At 41.0% G+C, this 18,668-nt stretch overlaps 1 protein-coding gene across 14 annotated transcripts in view; it reads right to left on the bottom strand.

The window, feature by feature from the left end:
* Positions 1-18,668, bottom strand: part of PDE4DIPP2 (phosphodiesterase 4D interacting protein) — a 224,251-nt gene that overhangs the window by 152,182 nt on the left and 53,401 nt on the right. For all 14 annotated transcript variants that reach the window (XR_005372682.1, XM_038561938.1, XM_038561936.1 and 11 more), the window contains exons 2-3: positions 13,746-13,801; positions 9,412-9,563 (exon numbers count right to left, since the gene is read on the bottom strand). Coding sequence is in view for 13 of the 14 variants with exons in the window: in XM_038561938.1 (XP_038417866.1) it covers positions 9,412-9,563; positions 13,746-13,801 (208 nt within the window). In the remaining variant the exon portion in view is untranslated. The remainder of the gene's footprint in view (positions 1-9,411; positions 9,564-13,745; positions 13,802-18,668) is intronic.

Genomic DNA, 18,668 nt, shown 5'->3' with positions numbered 1-18,668 from the left:
TTTTTTCCCCTTTTGGGTTCCATAATAACCAAAACTTTCTTCTCATTAACCAAATCTCTGTTTCTAAAATTTCAACATAATTCCTGAAGTTTGAGAGTCTTCTAAATGCTAAAAGACTAATAATATCATTCCATTTTCTCCCCTAAAACTCAGAACCATACTGAGACCCGTAGTCTACACAGCCTTTTCTTGATATAACTGACCTGATGACAAGAGAGCTAACAACAGAGTTACTACATCAGGTTGATAAATAAACCCTATCTTTGACAGCAGCAGCATGTGGATAAAGGACAGGGATTCAGATGACGCTCTGCTGTCTTCCCCTGCCATAGATACACACCCACACCACCCCCAATCCTAGAATAACAAAGTACTATGGTCACCATCACAGTAGAGCACTGTGAACTATATAAAACCAAAACAAAACAAATAACAACTCCTCTGGACACCAAAAATAAATGGGCCAGCCAGAAATAGTGCTGTTAGAGAAGGTTAAATGAGCTCCATGGCAGAAAGGACAGCTGAACTGCACTGATACTAGGAGATCCCAAGGACTCCTAGGCTCCAAACTAGCTTCTCCATCCATTTGGCCCAACCAATACCAGCAGGACTTGGTATTGTTTGTTCACAACTGATTCAACCCTGACAGATTATATGCTGAGCTTCTAGTATTCAGGGAGTGACATATCAATTTATGGCCTCAATTAGTTTTCTAGATTTTCAATAATCCTTTCTCTATCCTTCTCTAGTAAAGAAAGTGATTTCAAATGCACAGCTAAGACTTTCTCTAAGCATAAGAGCTAAGAGCTCACAGTAATACCATGAATGATCATGGCTACAACAATAAAGCTCTGACCATGAAGAGAAGTGGGGGGAGAGAGACACAGCCAATCTGAACCTCAATCGACACTCAAGTGCTCCAGCCTTGACAACAAGCCTCCTATTTCTGAACTCACTATGCTTTTTGCTGCCTCCAGACATGGGTAGCAGCATTAGCCTGAAATGTCACAGCTCTTCACCTCCCACTCAGCTCTGACTTAACTACCTGCAACTTGCTCTTAGGACTTGACTTACATATTACTCCGTAAAGGACGCCTATCTGACCCTAAAGCCTGGCTGAGGGCTCTTCCGAGTGCTTCCACAGCACATTGGGTACCTACTCTTATCAGAATTATCTGTTTGCCTGTCTTGCCAGTTAGAGTTAGAATTTTTCAAGAACAGGAAAGAGTTCCTTTTTTTATCTTCCAAAAATGAAAATCATTTCACTGGTTTTTGTTGCTATTGTTTTAATGATCATAAAAGTACTACATGTGCTTGCTCCAGTTGCTCCCTTTCTCAAAGGATGACATCATCTAGAAGTTGCCCAAGCAAGAAAGCTTGGCATCATCCATACAACCAAAATACAACAACAAAGGAAGAGGCATGTCTACTCTGTACCAGGCACTACACTAATCACTATATCTAGTAGTGAATGAGACAAACCCTGTCCCTGCCATCGTGGAGTTCAGATTCTAAAGAAAAGACAGATCTTGAACAAAGAACTCATGTTGGTTTTTTGCTGTTTGTTTTTAAGATTTTATTTATTTATTCAAGAGAGACAGAGAGAGAGGCAGAGACACAGGCAGAGGGAGAAGCAGGCTTCTCGCAGGGAGCCCGATGTGGGACTCGATCCCGACCGCAGGATCAGATCCTGAGCCAAAGACAGATGCTCAACTGGTGAGCCACCCAGGTGTCCCAAGAACTCATGTTGTTAAAGGGAAAAGTGCAAGGTACTTGGAATTTACAAGAGTGACATCCTATCTTAGCCTAGCTAAGATAAGAATGGAGAGATGAATTGGTGGAAGGTCATCTTCAGGCTGCTTCTCTCTCAGTGGCTCTGCAACCAGTCAATAGCTTAGCCCTGCCACTTCTGCTTTTGCAGTCTCGTTCTCTTTCATCTCTCCATCTCTCCCACTCCTACACTGTCAGCATCACCAGCTGCTGCCCAGAATACTGTCACAGCCTCCTAACTGTCCTCTCTGCCTTAGACTTTGCTCCTCCAATCCAGAATCCATGCAGAAGCCAAAGGAAGTTTTCTAAAAGGAAAATCCAATCAGGTCACCTTCCTCTACACAACCTTTCAGCCATTCTCCATTGAGCTCCGTTAATATTTAAAAGCCTCTACATAACTTGCAAGGCCCTACATGCTGGCTTCTCTCTCTTTCTCTAGTCTCAAGACACTTCTCCACATTCCTTGCACCCAAGCCCTAAGGCATATTAACTCGGTAAGGTTCTTTCTCAGCTGAATCTGGATTCTTCCTATTTTCACTGCAAGGAACATTCTTCTTTCTCCCATCCCCAGCCCATATTAGTGGCTGATTCTTATTCCTCCTTTAAGAATCTTGGTTAGATGTAGCCTTCTTTAAGAAACTTTCTCTGAACCCTCCCACCCCCTCTTACTGAGTTAGGATCCCCAGCTATATTGTGTAGCATCCTTTATTTCTAGGGTAACAGTCCTTATATTTGTTGTAATTGGTTAATCTGTAAAGTCTAAGAGGGCAGGGACCCTGTTTGCTTATTATTGTATCTGCAGTGTTTAAGACATTATGTTGTATATAGTAAGAACTCTGGAAATGTTGGTTGAGGGCTCAGATAAAATGAAAACATAATTAAAAATTTGGGGGCATCCCTGGGTGGCGCAGCGGTTTAGCGCCTGCCTTTGGCCCGGGGCGCGATCCTGGAGACCCGGGATCGAATCCCACGTCGGGCTCCCTGCATGGAGCCTGCTTCTCCCTCTGCCTATGTCTCTGCCTCTCTCTCTCTCTCTCTCTGTGTGACTATCATAAAAAAAAAAAAAATTGGGGGAATACAGAAAGTTATAAAGGCAAAAATCATGGCTAAATCCATCACCTAGACATAATCGTTATCAATATTTTGGTGTATGTATATCCTTCCAGGCACTTCTATTTTTCTCTCCCTCATAATAAGATTTTATTTTATGTAATATTCAGTCAAATTGTTGTTGTTTTGTTGTTTAATCCTAAATTTATTATTATGGACACCCAAGTCAGTACATTGCTCTATGACATTCTGCTGTATGCATATACCATACTTTAAAATAATCCTCATCTTTAATGGATAATTAGATTATTTCTAATATTTTATTAATAGAAAGAACATTGAAGTAAACATTCATCCTTGAACACACATCTTTTCATGCAGGAAGCGTCTGGATTTCCTTCTATCTGTAAGTCCTTGTGGGGGTGAAGAGGCTGCCTGTGGTCACTGGTGCTGCATTAAAGTTCTCTACATTGCAGATAATCCTAGGCCATAGGCAGGTGGGGAAGGGGAATCATTTCACCAAGGGCCAAGTTTTATCATCATCACTGTACTGGGGGCCTTTGTACTTTTTCACCTCTGCCATGTACTTGGCCCATGTGTCATGAAGTAAACATTCATCCTCTCATACACATTTATACCTGAGCATTGTGTATGTGACAGCTAGAACAGGGCCCAGCACATGAGCTGCACCCATGCTGAGGGGATGGATGAATGAACAAATAAATGAAATGAATAAGGAGATCAGCTGTCCACAGAGAGGCATAATAAAATTGTGGCTAAGAGCTCAGGCTCTGAAATCAGTACACTTAAGTTTAAATCCCAGCTCAGCACTTTCCAAGCAATCACCAGTCTTCCTGGCTTCAATGTCCCTCTCCATACAAATGAACACAATGGTTGTACTAACTTCAAAAGGCTGTTATAGGAACTGGGTAAGATAATGCAAGTTAAGAAAGCTCATCCCATAGAGCCCTGAATGCTGTAAGTACTCAATAAATATTACATAGTATCATTTTTATTGCTGTTTAAAAATTTATTATTGGAAGGGTGCCTGAGTGGCTCAGTTGGCTAAGTATCTGCCTTTGGCTCAGATCCTGATGCCAGGGTCCTAGGATTGAGGACTAAGTCGGGTTCCCCATTCAGTGGAGAATCTTCTTCTGTCTCTTTCTCCCTCTGCCCCTCCTCCCTGCTCATTCTCCCTCTCTCTCTCAAATAAATAACAATTTTTAAGAAAATAAAAATTTATTATTGGAATGGAAATTCCTTAGAGTCTATAGGAAGACAGAGCTTCTCTTCATATACAGTGAGGAATAGAAAACAAATTCCAATGAAATAGAAAGGAGATAATAATAATTAAAAAAAGAATTAATCTCATTGCAATGCCACTTTTAAAAAAAAAGATTTTATTTATTTATTCATGAGAGACAGAGAGGCAGAGACAGAGGCAGAGGGATAAGCAGACTCCCTGAGGAACCTGATGCCGGACTCATTTCCAGACCTGGGATTACGCCCTGAGCCCAAGGCAGACATTCAACTGCTGAGCCACCCAGGCGTCCCGCAATGCCGCTTTCTCCAATAGAAGTGATTGTTCTCTTTCACATCTCTTTCACATTGGTAACCATACCTGTTGGAGTTTCCAGGGTCTTCCAAGTTTTGTCATTTCAATCTTTTGGATAAAGTTACTTTATTAATTATATAACCAAAGGTGAAATAAGATATAAGTTTGTGAAGTTCATATATTTTATATATATATTTATATATAAATACAAATCATAAAATGTTTTGTTGTAACATTTAGGTTTTAAAGACTGGTTTGGGGGCAGCCCCAGTGGCGCAGAGGTTTAGCGCCGCCTGCAGCCCAGGGTGTGATCCTGGAGACCCGGGATCGAGTCCTACGTCGTCGGGCTCCCTGCATGGAGCCTGCTTCTCCCTCTGCCGGTGTCTCTGCCTCTCTCTCTCTCTCTCTGAATAAAGAAATAAATAAATCTTTAAAAAAATAAATAAAGACTGGTTTGGCAATTCCTCTAATCTTGTGATGTTTCTCCAATTGTTGCCTTAGATGCTATTTCAACTAAATCTTGTGTAATTTAAATTTCTTCTGCTCCTCATCAGATTGCACAGCTCTTTGAGAATGGTAACTACTCTACATCCTCTATAGCACTCAGAATCATTCCTTTTACTCAAGAGTTAAGGAAAAGAAAAAGAAAGGTTGATCTGATATATAATCTTTGGTAATGTTGCTTAGGAATGAAAACACTTCGAAAGTTTTATAGAATGACTATGGAATCCCTCTGAAAAGTCATGTTTAAAAAGAAAAAAAAAATTTAGGGTGTCTGGCTGGCTCAGTTGGTAGAGCATGTGTCTCTTTACCTTGGGGTTGTGAGCTTGAGCCCCACATTGGGTATAGAGATTACTTAAAAATAAAATCTTTTAAAAACAAAAGAAAAAGAGGGGCACCTAGGTGGCTCAGTCGATTAGGCCTCTGACTTTTAATTTCCAGGTCATGATCTCAAGGGTCATGAGATCAAGCCCTGCATGGGGTTCCATGCTGGGTGTGGAATCAGCTTAAGATTGTCTCTCTCCTTCTCCCTCTGCCCCTCCCCCCTCCTCACCCCAGTTCAAGGGCTTGCACATGCTCTCTCTCTGAAAGGAAGAAAGAAAGAAGAGGAGAGAAGAAAGAAAAGAAAGAAAGAAAGAAAGAAAGAAAGAAAGAAAGAAAGAAAAAAAAAAAGAAAGAAAGAAAGAATTCTGTGCTTATGGTTGCTCAAAGTTTAGGACTGCCCCTGCCTTTCCTTGTTCATCCAACAATTTTTTGAATGTCTCAAGACGCCAATGAAAATAAAACCAGTATGCTTGGGGCACTGTGGTTTGGGGAGCATAGATGTCATTTTTCTTTTTTCTGTTTTTTAAATGAGAGTGTACGTCAACGGATACATTCCTTTCCCAAGGTCATAATGACAGAGAAACAACTGAAGAGGCACTGGGAATGGCTGGCCCTAAAAAGCAGCAGGGACGTGAGCCAGATTCACATCTAGACTAGGAAGCCCATACTGTGATAACTCAGATCTTCATAAAGGTAGAAGAGCCCCTTTTAGGGCTTCCCCGCCCCCCCCTCTCCACAGACTTCAAGATCCAAGTGGAAAAATTTGCCAGCATGGGTGGGGCCTCAACAGGCTGAATCACTGTGGTTGGGTTGAGACTGCCAGAGAAAGCTGGCTTCAGACTGCCGCTAGGCAAACACTGCAGCTGGCTTTGCTGGCATTTTCATGTTAAAGACGGCATTATTAGAAAATGAGTAAACATGAGAAGGCAGTGGAGGCCACCCCTAGAACTTACAGCCACAGACCCCACACCCCTCTATGAATTTTATTTAGGAAATGCCATTTTGATTCTATCTGTAAAACCAAACTGTACACATTCCACTAATGTAGCCTCTTCTCTGAATGGTCCTTTCATTTTCCAAGAACCTTGAGAATCACTGGGGTTGTCCTGGCTCAGCCACTTTATACCTGTGCAGCTTTATACAAGTTATTTGAGGCTTGGTGTCCTCACAGGTCTAATGGATATAATAACATCTATCTTATCAGTTAGGAAAATGAACTGAAAAACAGATGAAATAAAATATGTTAAGTGTCTCAAAAAAGTGCCTGGTATATAAGGAACACCAAATAAATACTATTTATTATTGTTAGTTACTGTTACTATCTTAATAACCCTTGTCAAATATTTCATTTACAATTTTATCATCCCATTAAGTGAAACACTGTCTTCCTTTAAACCCATCATTAAAAACAAACATACTTTTCTTGATTCTCAGTTTCTCATCCTGGCAAATGAATTAACACAGCAATATCCAAAGGAGATTTACAGTTTACTTAGAGAAGACAGTACCACCCTCTGCTCCTCTAAGTAGAAAGAGCTCATGGTTCCAGTCGAGTTACCTGCATACTTTTGCCAAGTATGCTCCCCAGCTTAGAAAGTACTCACTGTTTTGGGTCACAAAAATAATGAATTTTTTAGGACCATGTTAGGGGACATTGGGTAGGTGTCTTTGTTTCTCTTTGTGCCTTTACTTCTTGTAAAGTAAGTACCTCTTGTAAATTGGGATGGTAATTATGTTTCTTCCCAGGGTTGTGGTGAGCATGAAATGAGACAATAATGCACACACTCGGAGCAGCACCCGGAATGCAGAAAGTGACTGGCATATGCTAGTTTTTATTACCCACATGCTGCTCTGATTTCACTCATTCCAAATATGCCAGGAGTGGGGTGGGGTGGTGACCCATGAGATAGCACATGGCAAGGATGCTGTATGGGAAAGTCATTCTGACTCAATAACTGTCAGGGCTTATCATTATGGTACATACAGTCTATGACACTAAGAAAATCACAATTCCTATGAGCCCTGGCAATGACCTTTCTGACAAAAAGGGTATGTCGTTATCTCATTGTTATTTATTACCTGACACACAGAGAGAGATGTAAAATATCCCTTGCTGGCCTTTTCTCTGTGCCCTCCCTTGGTTTCTGTCAGTGGTTCCCAGTCCTGAGAAAGTGAGGTCTAATCCTCCATCTTCTACCAGGCTGCAGAGGGAAAGGACTTGGAAAGGTCACATCTGAGAAGTCAGCTGAACTCTTCTGCATGGTGCCATCCTGTTCATTTCCCTCTGCCCCTCCACCCCACCCCCCACTCTTTCTGTCAGCAGAGGTGGCTCCCTCACTTCTCTGCTACAAATCACTTCTCAATCAAAAGGAATACACCTGCTTTGAGGGGGCACTGCAGCTCTGCTTGCTTGTTCTGCACTGCAGTAGATGCAAAAGGTGAAAAAAAGAGGAGGGGTTGTTAGCACTCCCCTTCCTACCACCAGCACCACACAGCTGTTAAGAGGTTTAGTCTTCAAAACCACTTAATATTCCCACAGGCTCTCTGTGTCTTTAAAAAACAAACAAAACAAAATCCCACAACAGTATCCATGACAACTGAGTTAAAAAAAAAATCCACCAATACTAAGAGTAGGCTCTTTAATACTCAGCCACAGTTTATATGAGCATGTTCTTTGTCCACAGGACTAACTGGCAGGATGTATATTAGGTCCTTGTGAAACATCTCTATTCACAAATTATGGGGGTAAACCCATGTCAACACTGCTCTATGCCCCTTTTTGGAACATGGAATTATATTATTTTATGTCAAAAGCTATCAATCCAAGAATGAAAGGAAGCCACCTATCTGAGCACCTATTTACACAGTACTCGTGTGGCCTGAACCTTGGGCAAACCCCCAGGGGGCACCAAAGAGCTATTTCTTTTTTTAGCACCCTGGGATGTAAGAAATCCTGTGTGCTCTTTCCAGGTCATATAAATCCCAATAGACAAGTTCTATTGTACAGACTTCCTGGGATCAATCCAGGGCACAGGGAGGTGGGGACTTGTATTACATTATCAGTAATTTGGCTCTTGGCCAAATCTAAGGATAAACATCTCAAGACACACAGTACTTCAAGAGTTGAATCAGAAGTTTCAAGCAACAGGGACGCCTGGGTGGCTCAGCAGTTGAGCATCTGCCTTTGGCTCAGTGCCTGATACCAGAATCTCAGGATCAAGTCCCACCCACACTGGGCTCCCTGAATGGAGCCTGCTTCTCCCTCTGCCTGTGTCTCTGCCTCTTTTTGTGTTTCTCATGAATAAATAAGTAAAATCTTGAAAAAAAGTTTCAAGCAACAATGTCAGAATCTTTTTGAGAAGCAAATGATTGTGGCTGAGGCCACCTTATACTGCAGACAGTATCCAGACATGTAGAGTGGTCCAAGCCAGCCACCGAGAATATAATGCCAGCTGACTGGACTAGGTCTCCTGGGCTCACTATGGTCATTACAGATTCTCAGGGTAGCATTTACACTTCCTAATTTGGGCACTCGGGTAGCTCAGGTATTTAAGCATCCAACTCTTGATTTTGGCTCAGGTCACAATCTCAGGTTTGTGAATTGAGCCTTGTGTCAGGCTCTATGCTGGGCAGAGTGCCTGCTTAAGATTCTCATTCTCCTTCTGCCCCTCTACCCAGGCTCACACACACCCACACACCCACACACACACACTTTCTCTCTCTCTCTCTTTCTCTCTCTCTCTCTAAAAACAGCAGCAACAACAACAAAACTTCCTAACTGATTGGAAAAGTAAACCAGGGATAAAAATGGAAAGACAGAATCATTGGTACAGGCAATTGTCCATGAACCAGAGTATTTGTACATGCATTCATTGGGACATATACTCTTAAAAGAGACATCATTATGGTAAGAATGTCCATAATTCAGACTAAGCCATGGGTCATATATTTTTTTTAAGATTTTATTTATTTATTCATAGAGACACAGAGAGAGAGAGAGGCAGAGACACAGGCAGAGGGAGAAGCAGGCTCCATGCAGAGAGCCTGACGTGGGACTCCATCCAGGGTCTCCAGGATCACGCCCTGGGCTGCAGGCGGCGCTAAACTGCTGCGCCACCGGGGTTGCCCCATGGGTCATATTTTTATGAGACATCACTATCCCTTGATGCTTCTTCTAATCAGGATAACAATTATCCACCCACATGACTTACCTTCTCAAAGTCTCTAAGAGCCTGGGTCTGCACCTGAGGGGGTTTTTCAAATGCTCTCAAGGAAGGCGTCTGTCCAAAGGAGGCCTTTTCACCACTTCGCCAGATCTGTGATTGCACTGGAGGGCCTCGATCTTTAGTGTCACTAAGAAAAGCTGCCAATAAAAGAGAACAACAAAACACTTTCTATAACCGTAGCATGATGATCATTCTAACTGGCACAATCCAGCAGAATTTGGTTTCTGCAAAATACAAACCACTTCTGGGCCACATGGAAACAGTTCACATAAAGTAGCCTGTGATTGAGCATATTAATAGTGGTCCCCAGTGAAACACACCAGTTAATGTCTGTGCCTCTTTATGATTTGATACTCCTGCTACCCCATCAAGAGGTGTAGTCTCTTTCTTTAGCCTTTGGATCTGGGTTGGCTTAGTGAATTGCTTTGACCAAGAGAATATAATGAAAATGTCACTGTATGAATTCTAGAAACTAAGTCTTTGAGAGGACATCCATTTCTGTTCTTGCCTTCTTAGAACCTCAAGACCACTCTACTGTGAAGTACCCGAGTTTACCCTCCTGGAGGAGAAAAGGCCAAGTACAGAGGGAATGGAGATGCCCCACCTGACAGCCAGTCCACTGGCTGCCAGGTATGTGAATTAAGCCATCCTGGAACCTCACAGCCCCAGTCAAGCTCTCAAAAGATTGTAGCTATTTGAGTGATCCCAAGTGAGACCAACAGAGGAAATGACCGGCTTACCAACATACAAGATATAAATTATTGTTGTTTTAAGCTCTAGGTGGGCAAACTTTTCCTGAAAGGGCCAGATAGTAAATATATTAGGCTCATGTGTCATACCATCTCTGTCAAAACTACTCAACTCTGCCCTTGGAGCCCAAAGCAGGTGCAGACAATATGTAAACGAATGAGCACAATTGTGTTGCTATAAAACTTTATTTATAAAAACTAACAGTTGGCTCATGGGCTATAGTTTGCTGACTCCTGTTTCTTTTTTTTATTTTAATTTTAATTTTTTAAATTTTTATTTATGATAGTCACAGAGAGAGAGAGAGAGAGGCAGAGACATAGGCAGAGGGAGAAGCAGGCTCCATGCACCGGGAGCCTGACGTGGGATTCGATCCCGGGTCTCCAGGATCACGCCCTGGGCCAAAGGCAGGCGCTAAACCGCTGCACCACCCAGGGATCCCTGACTCCTGTTTCAAGCCACTAAGTTTTAGGGCAGTTTGTCATATGACAAAAAAATGACTGAAATAGCTTCTCTCTCTCTCTTTCTCTCTCAAATCAAGCTACTAGCTAAGAAGTATCTCTACAAGGCTCTCTCTAGAAAATTTTTCAGGTTATCATTTAGGAATAATAGCAATTATTACAACCAACATCTTTAACATGTATTATAGGCTACGAATTATATTCACACAGATTATTTTGTTTATAAAGTTACTACCACAAGTGAAATAGACTGATGTGATTATGAAATCCATTTCACTATCGAGTAAATAAAAGTTCAGAAAGTGTGCTTGATCAAGATCATGTTGCTAAAAAGTGGCAGAACCATGCCAGTGCTCTCCCCACTCAACCATCCTAGCTGTATGCTAATACTGTAAGATTTTAGCAGCAAAAGAATTGTAACAGGTCTAAGAGTCAGGGGAAAACAGGGAAGGGGTAGAGATGCAATCATTCTATTTATCAAAGGAAGAACTGCCCTGAGAGAAGCTAGTGAGGATGAAGTTGCTGTTAACCCTCTGCCTGCATTTGAGAAGTACCATTGTGAAAAAGCAAGAAATTGGGACTTCCTTTAAGCGTAGTATACAGAAGACATTGGATTGAGGTGGGTTTAAGATTGTAGACTCAGGTAAAAGAAATAGAAAAATACATCTTTTCTTTCTTGGTTGACAGAAGATAGCAATGACCCTTTATAATTGCACTTTTTTTTTTTTTTTTTTTAAGTCAGAGAGAATGACAGCCATTGCAATCCACTGAACTCCACAGACAGCCTCAGTGCCAGTAAGAGCAAAATGAGCTGTGGGTCACTCTGCGCCTCACTGAGGAAAAATTAACTAGACACACGCTTTTGAACAAAGGATACAAGAAGCAAAATGTCATCACATGCTTTTTCTGTCCTTTCCTTTGTTTTTTTTTTTCTTTTCTCTTTCCTTACTTCCTCATACATTCTTGTCTCCTTTGTCAAAAATTAATTAACCATATATGCAGGGACACCGAAAGCAAAGGCACCAAATGCAAAAATAAATAAGCAGGACTACATCAAAATAAAAGGCTTCTGCTCACAAAGGAAACAATTAAGAATGAAAAAGCAAGCCACGGGATGGGAGCAAACATCCTTCACTCCCTCCTTCCTTTTCTTTCTGCAAACTTGCCAGAACGAGCACAAAAAGAGGTCTCCTTTGGAGTCAATAGACTCAGAATTTTTTCTCTAAGAAAAGAAAGAAAAACAGGAGGAAGACAAAAAAGGATCAGGAAGATGATGGTAAGGAGAAAAATGCAGAAGATAAAGTATGATGTAGAAGAAAACAAGCATGAGAAATAGGATGATTCCAGTGCAGCTTTTTTTTTCTTGTCTAAAAGTATTTAACTCCCCATTACGCCACTGATTTTAAAGAAAAAAAGAACATTGCAATGTAAGGGCTGTATAACTTGCTTTTAAACTGGACACTGTACAGTGTCCTAATTTGTGTAAAATTAATACAGTATCAGGTATATCTTTCGATAGCCCTGTCTTCAGTAGTATTTTCTTCTTGCCCAGTAGAAGATAGGGGGTTTAAGTCAGAACAGAAATTTAAAGCAGGTTTTATTGGGGCATGGCACAAATTAGTTATGAATAGAGATAGTGTTTTTTCATATTCAGTTGTTTTTGATTCAGCTTGTACAAAATAATTGTTCTGTTACTTACATACCACTTTATGATCGCAAATTACTAATAATTATAGTAATGTTGCATCTGTTTTGTTGATACTCAGATTATTTCTAAGTCAACGCAAATGCTCTACTAAAGGGAAATTGGAAAGAATTATTTCTCCCACATTTAGCCTGTGAAACTAAACAGGCTATCGAATGGAAAATATTTTGAATAAATAGAACAATACATTATAGTTAGATTAGTGGAATGTGATGAAAGAAGAGTCTTTTGAAACTTGGTTATGAATCCTGACCACTTGCAAATTGTGGGAGTTTAGGCAAATCTCTTAACTTGGCTGAACCTCATTGCCTTGGTAAAAATGGGAATAACAATATTGCCTCACAGAGCTTCTATATGGATAATATAGAAATAATAAATATATGGAAATGATAAATGAAAGCACTCAATCTAATATCTTGCCTGTAGTAGGCATCATCTCTACCCTTTGATTTTTACCTCAAAATGGGAGGATCCTGATTTTCAAAACGAGTATGGTAGATCCTTGGAATTTGTAGATTTAACAACCACAACTACAAGTTCTAATTTCAAGTGACTCTGAAATCCTTAACACATTCAAATTAAAAACTTTTTCCATGTTGTCATATGAACCATCTGTGCTTCAAGGCTGGTATGAAAAAAGCAAATCACTTAGCAAAGTAAGTAGAATTCTTAAATAATTAAAAGTCTTTGTGAAAAACATTCCCCAAAAGAGACTTATCTTCACTTTGGTTTCATAATTCAAGTGGATCCCTGGCTAATGATATGATATTATTATGAATACATTAATAATATTAATAATATCTGCTGGGTGCTTATTCCTTGATAAACTGTACAAAGAGCTCCTCTCACTTAATCTCACTTATGAAGTTGACACTATTATTGTACCCATCTTAATGGTATATGAGGAGAGATTTCATCTTAGTGGCAGAATCTATTTTAATCTTTTTACAAGAGACTTTATTTATTTTTTTTTTAAAGATTTTATTTATTTATTCATGAGAGACACAGAGAGAGAGAGAGAGAGGCAGAGACACAGGCAGAGGGAGAAGCAGGCTCCATGCAGGGAGCCTGACGTGGGACTCGATCCCGGGTCTCCAGGATCACACCCTGGGCTGAAGGCAGCGCTAAACCGCTGAGCCACCCGGGCTGCCCTTACAAGAGACTTTAACTTTGCAATTACAGAATCCTTAAAAGTATGAAGAGTTCACATAAGTATTTTGATTATAATCGTACTGCATCGTGCTGGGAAGGCAGGAATCTGTGTTACAGCGATATGTGCAAGTCTGGAAATTCACAGAAAGTCTGAGAAAATTACCATGATGACTTTAAAGGGTCTATAATTTAAGGGGAATTATGATCAGCAAGAAATCAAGAATTTATCAAGGTAAGGCCCAGGGCCTCCTTACCTGCTGCATGACTTGTTCTGGGTACCATCTCCCCTTCATCCTCTGCAAAGTAATCTCTGTGGAGAGAAACATATTGTTAATTAATGAGAGACTACCCCACATGGTCCCCTGGGGACCCCATCCCTGGGGTGGCAAGACACCTGTGTTCTGTTTTATTTCTCCACAAGTATTCATTAAGCTCCTACTATGTACCAATGGCAGTGTTCAGTGTGGGAGATACAAATACAAACCCCACAGGAAGGGCTTCCATCCTCAATAAATACATGTAAAGATAGCCATTGGATAAACAATTTTATTATGAGGGAACAGCAAAGACCCCAAGTTGGGAAGGAAGTTAAAACTGATAGAAGAACAGAGAAAACCAGCGTTGCCACCAGACCATGCAAGACCTTGTGGGATGGGGTAAGGATACTGAGTTTTATGTAAAGGGCAGTGGGAAACTACTGAAGGATTTTTAAATGAGGGAGTGAGTGGTAAATGACCAGATTTAGCTTTTAAATAGATCATTCTGGGACGCCTGGCTGACTCAGCAGTTAGGCGTCTGCCTTTGGCTCAGGGTGTGATCCGGGACTACCGGGATCGAGTCCCACATCAGGCTTCCTGCATGGAACCTGCTTCTCCCTCTGCCTGTCTCTGTGTCTCTCATAAATAAATAAATAAAATCTTTAAAAATAAAATAGAATAAATAGATGATAGATGGATGGATAGATAGATAGATAGATAGATAGATAGATGATTCTGGCTGCTGAGTGAGACCTGTGGAGGGAATCCAAGTGGTGGGAAAGAGCAAGAAGTTGTGATAGTTTTAACTAAGAAAAGACATTGGAGATGGAGATAAGCAGAAAACCTCTTCTTAGGAAGGTAGGAAGTAGAATTGACTCAGAAAACTTGGAATCCAGATAGTCTAATAATGGTAATGTTAAAAATACCATGGTTCAGTAGCAAGAGATGTCTGTGCCCAGCACAGTGAAAGTCACCATCCTTAGCACAGGAGGGAAATTTTTTTTCAAAATATAGTCAACAAGTTACTTGTCAAGCACCTACTATGTTTTTAGGCACTGTTTTAAGCACCGTGAATATGGCAGTAAACACAACAGACAAAAATGCCTATACTCATGGAACTTAAGGGGAAATGAATAAATAAACTATGGAGAGTAATTATAAAAAATTGAAGAAAGGAATGGAGAGAAGGAGTGCTGGAGGTATGGCAAGGAGGAAGGGATTGACATTTTCAGTAGGCAGGATTTCTCTGAGAAGCAATAGGGGTAGTCATGGGGGTACTGGGGCAAAGAGTCTTCTACGTAGAGAACATTAAATACAAAGGCTCACAGGAAGGAGCATGCCAGAGTGTCTGGGAGCAGAAGGGAGGCCAATATGGCTGGGCAGAGTGAGCACATGGTGAGGAAGCAGGAGGAGGTGAGGTCTAGGAAGTAATGGGAAGGCTGTGTAAGGGGTCAGATTGTATAAGGCCTTTCAGGCTGTTGAGAAGCATTTAGCCACTGGAATCTTGTGAGTCAAAAAGAGGGGTGACCTGAGTGCTGAATGTTTTAAAAGGCCTGGCTATTATTTTGACAACAGACTGTTTGGGTGGGGAAGGCTGAAACAGAGCGGATTGCAATAATCTTACAGAGAGATGCTTTCAACATCCCATTTATTCCTTAAACTCTTGGGTACACCCAGTTCGTTGTTTCAAAAAGAGTTCTGCAGACAGAGATTGAGAGGGCTTCTCTTTTTCAAAGCCAGAAGACACTCACAGGGTGGCAGGAGAGAGATTGGCATTTGTTTAGAAATTGCCGTTCTTCCTTCTGGGCCTCAGGGCTGGATGTTGGCATGAATCTTCACTTTGTTAAGTTCCAGATGGACATCAAAGTCCCAGACAAGGCACACTGGACTACACACACACACACACACACACACACCACTTGGTGACTTTTTTATTATTCAAAAGCAGATCTCTAGATCATCTGCCTCTTTCCTGTCACTACCTCTCATTAGAAACTTTCCCTGAGGGATCCCTGGGTGGCGCAGCGGTTTGGCGCCTGCCTTTGGCCCAGGGCGCGATCCTGGAGATCCGGGATCGAATCCCACGTCGGGCTCCCGGTGCATGGAGCCTGCTTCTCCCTCTGCCTGTGTCTCTGCCTCTCTCTCTCTCACTGTGTGCCTATCATAAATAAATAAAAAAAAAAAAAGAAACTTTCCCTGAGAGTGGAACAGCTAAAGAGATGAAGGTACTACTTACGAATCCCCCACTGTTGAGATAAAGTAAGGGAAGGATGTTGAAGCCATCAGCCAGAACAATGTCTTGAAACATTTGTGGGGAGAAAACCTACACTCAGCTGCTGCTGTTCAGCAATTGAATGGATTCCTTTGTACTAAGCCTGCAGACTCAGGCCAGTAAGTGTGCATCTGCCATCAGGAACACGGTTATCCCTCAGGCCAAGTTCAGCCAGCCAACCTGCTTCTATTTGGTCAGCATGAGGCTGACCCACTTCTAGCTTCTCTTAGAAAATGAATGGGTCAGGGATCCCTGGATGGCTCAGCAGTTAAGCATCTGCCTTTGGCCCAGGGCATAGTCCTGGAGTCCCAGATCGAGTCCCACATGGGCTCCCTGCATGGAGCCTGCTTCTCTCTCTGCCTGTGTCTCTGCCTCTCTCTCGGTGTGTCTCTCATGAATAAATAAATAAAATCTTAAAAAAAAATGAATGGGTCTAGCAACACAGGACCTGCCTTCCCATCTAGGGGGATAACCTGCCTTTCAGCAGAACAAATATATGATCTCCAGATTGCCACAGTCCCTGTCCTATCTCTGCAGTCCTAGCTCGTATACTCAATGATACCTCCCTGGCTCTGTGTAGGTCTCTGGGGCTGTTACCCGGTATAGATTAAGCGCAGACAGAATTTCATTTCTGCTTTAATGCATAGTCTTGAGAATGGATAAGGAATATGTGGTATATAAACACAATGGAAGATTATGTAGCCAAAAAAGGATGATGTGTCATTTGAGACAACATGGATGGACCTAGAAGATATTATGTCAAGTGAAATAAGTCAGTCAGAGAAAGACAAATATGATTCCACTCATATGTAGAATCTTAAAAAAACCCCAAATGAATAGACAAAAAAAATGCAGAATCGGACCTATAAATATTGAGAATAGACTGATGGTTGCCAGAGGGAAGGGTGGAGGGGAGAGCAAAATGGGTGAAAAGGAGTGGTAGATACAGTCTTCCAGTCATGGAATGAATAAGTCAGAGGGATGAAAGGTACAGTGCAGGGAATATAGTCAATGATATTATAATAGTGATGTATGGTGACAGATGGTAGCTCCACTCCTGCTGAACATAATATCTAAACTTGTGGAATCACTATATTATTAATCTGAAATACCACCATGCTGTATACTGTATTAAAAAACAAAACAAAACAAAAAAACAAAACACAGACACAGTCTTGGGTAACCTATTTGCTTCAGCATGCAATTCACTAATCTTTGATGATAAACTACTAAAACGGGTTCATAAATCACTTTCACCTCTTGGGCTTCAGTTTCCTCAAATATTTGTAAAAGAAGTACATGGATTTTTCTAAGGTCCCTCGCTGTAATTTTGCAATTCTATTCCAATAGACACTTAACCATAAAACTCCTTTTAATACTTTCCAAGGATCTGGAGAACTTTCCAGACATGATCTCATTCAATCCTCTTTGCTCTGAAGATTCCACATTATAGATCAGGAGTAGATTACAAGGCAATGCATCTAGGCCCCATGAGATACTTTAGCTTCTCCAGCCCACCTACACTCTCTCTGAGCTAGCTGTCTGCCCACTATGAATCAATAAATGGAAAGATAGAGGTCACTTTGGATGGGTACTGAGTTAATGGCCATCCTTATAGTCTCAGGAGATTTTTAAAAATCACTTTAACTCTATTAACAGCTCAAGTTCCTTCTCTTATTGCTCATCATCTGCTCCAAAAGGTTGGGAAGGAATTTGATGCTCCCCCAGGGAAGGGGTTCATAGTGAAGAAACACAAGGTATATGTCTAGGGGATTGCAATTTGTGACAACATCTAATAAACCAAAGTGCAAAGAGAATTGAGATATACTAGAGACAGACTCCAACCTATGCCATATATGCACATGCACACAGCTTTGTGAAGCAGTAATATATATGTGTTGGTAAATTCTTCCATATTACCCAAACCTGGAAAACATTCGTATGGCCTTGTCCTAGTTTCTGAAACTGAAGTGTTTGTAGATTTATTTTTTAACATCAGACCATGAATGACTCATGCTCAGCTAGCATATGGTTCACCAGGGCAGTCACAGCTCTCCCCCATAAATGTACATATACAATCTTTCTCCCAAGATACTTTTACCTTAAGTGGTATTCCTGTATAAATGAACTCAATGTTAGGTATAAATATACCCCAATGAGCCTTATCCTTTTTCTCTCTCCTTCTTCAATCTGTTAATACTGATACCAATTCTACTGAAGTTACAGTTATTAAATTTTGCCAAGCCACTCTCTTGCTTAATTTGAAGAACCAGGCATTTTCCAAGTACAACCCACCCACAAGCTGTTTGCCTGCTCAATTTCTGCATGGTATCTTGCTCATGATTTCTTGATTTGCTGATAAGTAGCTAAGAAGATACTGGACTCAAACAACACATCAACATCCGATATCCCATATTACTAACTTTTCCTACAGTTTCCCAGGGTGATTAGGTTGAAAATAAACAGAAAATAATTGATTCTTTCAGAGCCATCTGCTACACTCTGATACTCTGCTGCTGTCAAACTGTGCTCTGAGGATTTTTTCCAGTAATTTCCTAAATATAGTAGTTTTAATTATGTCAGGAATATCCAAGCACTCAATTTTGCTTTGCTTAAAAATGGCCACACTGACATAGCTCTTTTCCAAA

This window comes from Canis lupus, chromosome 17 (assembly GCF_011100685.1).
Source record: "Canis lupus familiaris isolate Mischka breed German Shepherd chromosome 17, alternate assembly UU_Cfam_GSD_1.0, whole genome shotgun sequence".
NCBI classification, from domain to species: Eukaryota; Metazoa; Chordata; class Mammalia; order Carnivora; family Canidae; genus Canis; species Canis lupus.
This window is presented reverse-complemented; position numbering and strand designations above follow the sequence as displayed.